A 7215-nucleotide genomic window follows, 5' to 3' on the forward strand; every position below is an offset into this window, starting at 1 on the left:
TTTAGTATGTATTAAAAAATAAAATATAAATCAATTTTGTTACTAAGAAAAATATAATATTGGAAAATTTATGTATTCATAGTATTTATTATATCAAAGTGGTATTTTCAATACCGTTAGCAGTCTGTTGATAATATTCAATTACAAATTGATCAACTTTGTCCTCTGTCTATAATATTCTCACGATCGAACACCTTTTTTCTTTATGTGACATGCTTACATCTGTGTAAATACATATCATATAATCGTTTAAAATGATTTTTTCCTTTTAAAAAACATTTGGAGATATTTTGGTTTATACAGTCATTTTTAATTAAATTTTTTAATTCTTTTTTTATAAAAAGTAATCAGCCTGAGGCTTTTTACTGGGTATTCCTCGACTTTCTTGTGGTGCCGCTTCAAATATTGTAAAATCTCGTTGGAGAAGCTCATTTAACTCTAATATTGCAGCAACATTTCCACATCTATTAAAATAGTACTTTGTTAAAAACATTAATGTATAACAAAACTAGTTAATATAAATGTGAATTAGAAAAATATGCATTTACAATTTACATAACATTTGTATACTTTTATATATACAATTTACATAATATTTGTAACAATGCAAGTACCTGTAGCAATAATTAGGTGCCGACCAAACAGTCAAAACAGTCTCGTTAAAATGCCATTTATATCCTTCCATAACTAATTGATGTGCTCTACATATCATATCAATATCATTTGCAGAATTAAACTGTGCTACAACATCACTTCCAAAGAGGTAACCTGCTCCACGGGGTGAAACTCCCCAACCTTGAGTATCTTCAGGATCTGACCAAAGTAAATCACACATTGGACCATCATGTGGTACCTATAACAAAGTTGTTACTAATAAGTATTGTTTTAAGTGGTATTTCATATTATTCAACAGATTTATTCAACAGATGATGCAGTTCTTTTAATAAAACTTAAATATAATGTTTACTTACTTCTTGTTTTCTATCTATAGTTCTTATTTGATCAAGTGTTTGAATACTTGGAGATAATCCACCATGAACACAAAATATTTTTCCATCAATTATTGCAGAGAGAGATAAATAATCAAATATTTCAGTACAATATCGCCAAACTGTAATACTTCCATATTTGCGTAAGCATTCATCATAGAAACCATAAACTTGTGTAATTTGTCGAGACTCGTGGTTTCCTCTTATTAATGTAATCCTATCTGGATAACGAACCTGTAATTATAATTATATTCATGCATGTAGCTACAATTATAAGTGCAATGATTTGTTTTATAATTATACTTCTTTCTTATATACAATTTAAAAAATGTATAACTATATAAAAAATTGTATCATTCTCTTTGTATATTTGTTAATCTTTAATGTATTACATTATTATAAAACATGTATAATTACTTTTAATGCCAAAAGAAGAAGGAATGTTTCAACACTATAAAACCCTCTGTCAACAAAATCTCCCATGAACAGGTAATTTGTCTCTGGAACATCTCCTCCAACTTTAAATAATTCTTTCAAGTCATAAAATTGCCCATGAATATCTCCACATACCTGAAAATAAATTACACCTTTTATAAATTATAATTATGATAATTCTTTTCTATTTTCTTTTTCAGAAAAACATACAGTAACTGGGGAATCAACTCTTTGTACATTACTTTCTTCAATTAGAATTTCACGTGCTTTTGCACAAAGAGCTTTAACTTCAGCTTCTTTGATAATTTCACATTTTTTTAGTTGTTCTATTTGCCGATCCAAATCACTGGAATCAGCCATTTTAGAAAATGATAACCTTTGCTGAAAATTATATATAATAATAATAATAATAATTAAATTTGGTAAACATTTAAGTAATTTATAACTCCTAATATAAATTACATATAAATGTTAAACAAAAACAGAAACTTAAGATAAAGATAAATGTGTGACAAACTAAGAACTTAAATAACAAATAATACATCACTTATAATTTTACATTTGTAATATTAACAGATTAGCATGAAAATTTTTTATTGCATCATCCAAAGAAAAATCTAATCAAGAAACTAATAGTATGTAATCCATAAAAGCATAATCATTATCTATTAACAAATTCTTTAACAGTTAAAATATAAAAAATCAAAGCAAATTATGAGAAACACAGATTAAATATAGTATATAAAAATTGTTCAAAGAGATAATGCATGTAATTCCCATTTTACAAAGATTTGCATTAAAAGATATTTAAGATCTTAATTATTGATATTTTAAATTTTTTAATTTGTTTAACATTTATATCTTTATAAACACGAATTTTCAAAAAGTAACGTTCCTTGAAAGAAATATATCTCAATCAATTAAAACCTTGTATAGAAATAATTTTTCTTATCTCAATATAATACATGATAAGTTAATAAGACAATACGGTATGCAAACATATAACAGAAATAAATAATGTGTACACGAGAAAAGATAAACGTACCTGATAGTGTAAAAAAAGCGAGGATTGTTTCGCTCAATAAATAAAACGCATTTAAACAATATACGCGCAACTAAAATTCGCAGTTATTTCGTATATATTAAAACATTAGCGTCTGATTATAAACAATCAAAAAATTCATTTCAATAAATATTGAACATTACGATATAACTGACATTAGAATCGGGGAAGCCGAGAATAAAAATTCCATTCGGTTGGCATAGATTAAAATACACTGAGAAAAGAAATTTGAACAAATTGGTTGTTTCTATTCTAGATTTTATTCTGTAGTGATACAGTTTATTTAGTCAAATAGATTGAGTTGAGAATTCACCTTTAGCTTATATCTAGTAACGTAAAATATCTTGAAACATATTTGAGTTAAAACTTCCCCATATCTTTCAAAGTACAAAATAATACATGAAAATTCCTTTACTTCGAAGTGCAAAAAGGTGTGAATATTTTTGAATTTATGTTTCTAAATATAACTATATTAAAAACGATAATTTATATACAACAATTAATAATGTTATGACCTAGGTCTTTCTCGATGAAATATCAAGGGATTCTCCTACAGAGGCGTGCACATTGGTATTTTGTTCCATCTCCGGCCTACCAGCTCGTAAGTTCAGATACTGCTCGAAGGTTGGAAGAAAAATGGAAGCGTTTCATTTTGGGTTCATCTATTATACTCATCTGTAGGGTTGACGCAGACGAATCCTGCTCTAGACGCCTCGAGCTGATAACATGTTCAAAATAGGATATATATTCCTAGGACTGTGACGACATTTATGAAAATCACATCTTAGTGTGAAATATCTGGTGGCTACGGCCTTAACCACTCAAAGTACATACATATGTCACCGTAGAAATGATCGGGAGACGTTGCAATGCACAGATATATTTTTCAAGGTTTGTTTCTTTAAATTTACTAAATTAACTACACCTTGAAATTATAACAATTATTTTTCTTTTCTAATTATTATTTACTTTTCTAACAATTATTTCAAAATTGATGACTTTTTTGTTCTTAAATTTTAATGAAGTTAATATATGTTACAATGGTCTAGTAACTTATTGCTATAATTATAAATAATTTAACACATCACAATAATGGTGCTTTTTAAAATAAAAATTAGTAAATTAGATCATTAAAAAAAATATATAATGAAAAATATTTCACAGAAATTTATAACTGCACAGCTTGGAATGAATCATATTATTTAAAATAAAGTCAAATTCTTAACACCTATATTTATTCTATATAGTTTAATTAGGTTAGCTTTTTTTGTTTTACCTATTATATTTTTTTTAATGATAGAACAATCATGTATTTTTTATTTGCAATTTTGTATTCATACAGATAGTCTTCTGTCTTCTTTAATATTCTTTTCCTAGTTTCTTTTCCCTCATTTGTTTCTTTGTCATTTTGTTTATACTCTGATACTTTTTCTTTTACTCGTTTCCTCTTTCATGGCTGTGTCCCTCTTTTTCATCTTTTGTAAGAGAAGAAGACGACGTCGATTTTTCGCTCTTTTAGAAATTATTGTCCTTAAACTATGTAAAAGCTAGAGTGATGTACTATATTTAGGATCTAGGTCTTATAGTTACTTAAGGGCTACCAGTTTATACTCTGTTTTCGTGAACTAACTGACTTAGGGATCTTTGGTTTTATATTGTTCTATTCTGGTCGTTGTCATATCTCGAGGTGAGTGTTGGACTCGCTGCCGACCAGTAGTAAAAAAAAACGCGTTTAGATAGTGAAGAACGTAATTGCAGAAAACTGTAGTTATTAACCTCAGATTTAGCCATGTTTATTGGTAACCCTGACGTGATCCAGAAGGGAATTATTATCTCTTAGAGCAAGAATCGAAAAATTAATTCAACCAAAACTTTGAGTTTAAATTGGATGATTCAGAGGATATACTGTATCGTGGATGACGCGAATTTAGAACTTAGGATGAACCGAGTGAAGCCTTTCAAATTTGCTAATGTTTAGTGGACTATATTTTGTAATACATCATGGTCAACAAGAATGTATATTTTTACTTATAATTATTTAACAAAGTATTCAATTTAGATGTATTAAGTGTGCACTCGGCGAATGTGTATATATAACTCCGATTAGTGTGGAAAAGCTGTTTTATAAACATTGTGTGTCTTTCACTTGGATTTTCGGTGTGTAGGAGGTGGTTGAAGTGTCTTCTGGTTGGTGTTCCTGTGTTCTGGGTGTGCTTTTTGTAGCGTGAGAATGACAAATTATTTATAAAAATTGTCCTATTGTTAGGTCGACTAACTATGCATTTAGAGTCAAGTCACCTGCTGAGTTTAACAGCAGATACAGTTCTTACAGTATTTATGTGTACAATATAGCATAATTGTTTGCCAATGCATACACAAACCCTATTGACAATCTATGACTGTCAAGGCAAAAGACATTAGATTGATCTGGGGGGAACACTGTATTTTCATATATAGACTTAGTAAGAGCATATAACCAAATACTGGTACCTGAAGAAGACAGGCAAGATTGCATTTATAATTCTATGTAGTCTTTACGAGTTTATATTCATGTTTTTGAAATTGAGAAGCATAGCTCAAACCTTCTAAAGGTTTATGGATAAGGTTACACAAGGGTTGGACTTCTGTTTTGTTTATATAAATGATATTTTGGAACCATCAGAAAATAGTGAAGAATAAGAGATACACCTTCACCAATTCTTCAGCATATTGCAGGACTTTGGGTTGTTAATTAATCTGGAAAAATGTATATTTGCAAAACAAGAAATCCAATTTCTGGGTCATATAGTCACAAAAGGTGAAATTAGACCATTACCTGGTAAAATACAGACAATAGAACAGTTTCCAAAATCCACTATTAGTTAGTAAAGCAATTACAACAGTTGTGAGGGTATTCTTTGAAAACTGGATTGTACAGTTTGGAGTTCACAAATCATAGTACAATACCCACATACCATCCAGCAGCAAATAGATTGATAGAAAGGCTACATAGACAACTGCAGGTGTTCCATGTTATCATGTGACAGGAAGATGCACAGATACCCTTCCTACAGTGCTGTTGGGCATCTATGCTGCTGTTAAAGAAGACAGAAGTATCACCAGCTCAATTAGTACATGGTGAAGATCTTCATTTGCTGGGAGAATTTTTCATTGCTGGACCAAAGGAAAATATGTATATAATGGTGCCTTTGAAGTATTAAAAAAGCATCTAAAGTATTATACACTAAGAGTATTTGACAAGGAGGTAAATATTAATATTGGCCATCTCAAGCCAACTTTCATCACAGCAGCAAGGGATAGAAATATAATAATAGGAAGTCAAAGGAAAACTAAAGTACCGAAAGTTCGATTTAGATTATAAGTATAGTTTATGCAATAAGTTGTATTCAATAAGTGTGTTATTTGAGTATGTATGTATGTCAAGATATGTGCAATTTAGGTTAAGGCACTAGTTGTAGGGACTTCTGGTAGAGGGCGTATGAGAACATTCTCGAGGTGAGCGACGGACGTGCTGCCGACTAGCAGTGAGAAAAGCGCCTCCAGATAATAAAGAACGTACTTGCAAAAAAGTGTGGTTATTTACCCCAGACTTAGCCATATATTTAATATATACTTGAGGTCAGGGTCCTACAAAGACTGTAGTGCAGTAAAAGAAGAAATAGATATTTGAAGAAAACTCATTATTATAATATAATATAAATATTCAAAATGTAATTGTATGTGATACTTAAGTTTTAGTTTACTAACTAATCACACGTGGCGCTAAACTTGTGCTTCCTACCATTGAGAATAGTATCTTTTTACGAATCTCTCGCTCTATTTGTTCCCCCACCGCCCAATATTCTACAGTTCTACTCTTCCTCTCGACATCTCGAAGATTTCCGTCTATCGAGCTGAGTTTAACATCAATGTTTGTCGTCTCAATCGTTCTGTATTCGCACAAGAAATCGTAGTGCTCAAAAAACTAATTATTATACTTGTGTTTGTTTGCAAATTGTTTAGAAAGTTTTAAAGAAATTTTTTGCATATTTTTCTCTGTCTATTGTCAGTTTGTCTCAGTTCCTCTTTCTCTTTGGTGGGTGCACAAGTGCGAAAATATCAGACAGCGCAACAGAGTTCCAACATCGATGTATCGATACTAAAGACTCCCGGGGGCGAGGTTTTGAGACAATAGTTTCGGAGTGAGGTTACATGGACTCAATGAAATGTGGCTCCTTAAACGACGGACTTACGATTAGCTCAGGTGAGTGTAATTCTATTAAATTAAACTTTGATAGGTTTTCCAGGACGGGAAAATTCATGATTTTCATTGGCTCGATAGAGTATGTTTGCTTGATTATTGCTGGCCCGATTATTTTAGACGATGACGTGCTATTTATGTATACTCAACACCTTGTATCCTTACTCTACCCGTGTCGCATTCCTTAGATGCAACTGTACGATATTTGAGTTAAACAGGATATCACCACTAGCACTTGCTACTATTTTTCAGTCAGCAATGTAAGGGAAATAATTTAAGCAAATAAAAATTAGTTAATATCTTTATAAATACATCAATGCCACAAATAATATAAACATTGTAGAATATATCATTTAAATGACGTTACTTTCAGTAATAATCAAAATTATTATTTTGGAATAAAACAATATCTCATTTCACTATTTAAAGCTATAAAATAAATGAAATGATTTGAAATTATATTTTCTATTATATTTATTACAGTTATT

General features: G+C 30.1%; 2 protein-coding genes across 2 annotated transcripts in view; one reads left to right on the forward strand and one right to left on the reverse strand.

Annotated features, from left to right (window-relative positions):
- Nucleotides 1–298: 298 nt before the first annotated feature.
- On the reverse strand, nucleotides 299–2493 carry LOC108571097 (serine/threonine-protein phosphatase 4 catalytic subunit). The gene is made up of 6 exons (XM_017933071.1): nucleotides 2470–2493; nucleotides 1635–1805; nucleotides 1407–1559; nucleotides 972–1223; nucleotides 615–853; nucleotides 299–464 (listed from the first exon to the last, which is right to left on the reverse strand). Exons 2-6 carry the CDS (start codon nucleotides 1782–1784, stop codon nucleotides 335–337), a joined length of 924 nt encoding a protein of 307 aa, XP_017788560.1. The 5' UTR covers nucleotides 1785–1805; nucleotides 2470–2493; the 3' UTR covers nucleotides 299–334.
- A 3897-nt stretch (nucleotides 2494–6390) lies between these two features.
- Nucleotides 6391–7215, forward strand: part of LOC108571101 (protein decapentaplegic-like) — a 6253-nt gene continuing 5428 nt past the window's right edge. Inside the window, exon 1 of the mRNA XM_017933076.1 lies at nucleotides 6391–6730. The gene's annotated coding sequence lies outside the window, so the exon portion shown is untranslated. The remainder of the gene's footprint in view (nucleotides 6731–7215) is intronic.

This window comes from Habropoda laboriosa, unplaced genomic scaffold, assembly GCF_001263275.1.
Source record: "Habropoda laboriosa isolate 0110345459 unplaced genomic scaffold, ASM126327v1 scaffold106, whole genome shotgun sequence".
Classification (NCBI taxonomy): Eukaryota; Metazoa; Arthropoda; class Insecta; order Hymenoptera; family Apidae; genus Habropoda; species Habropoda laboriosa.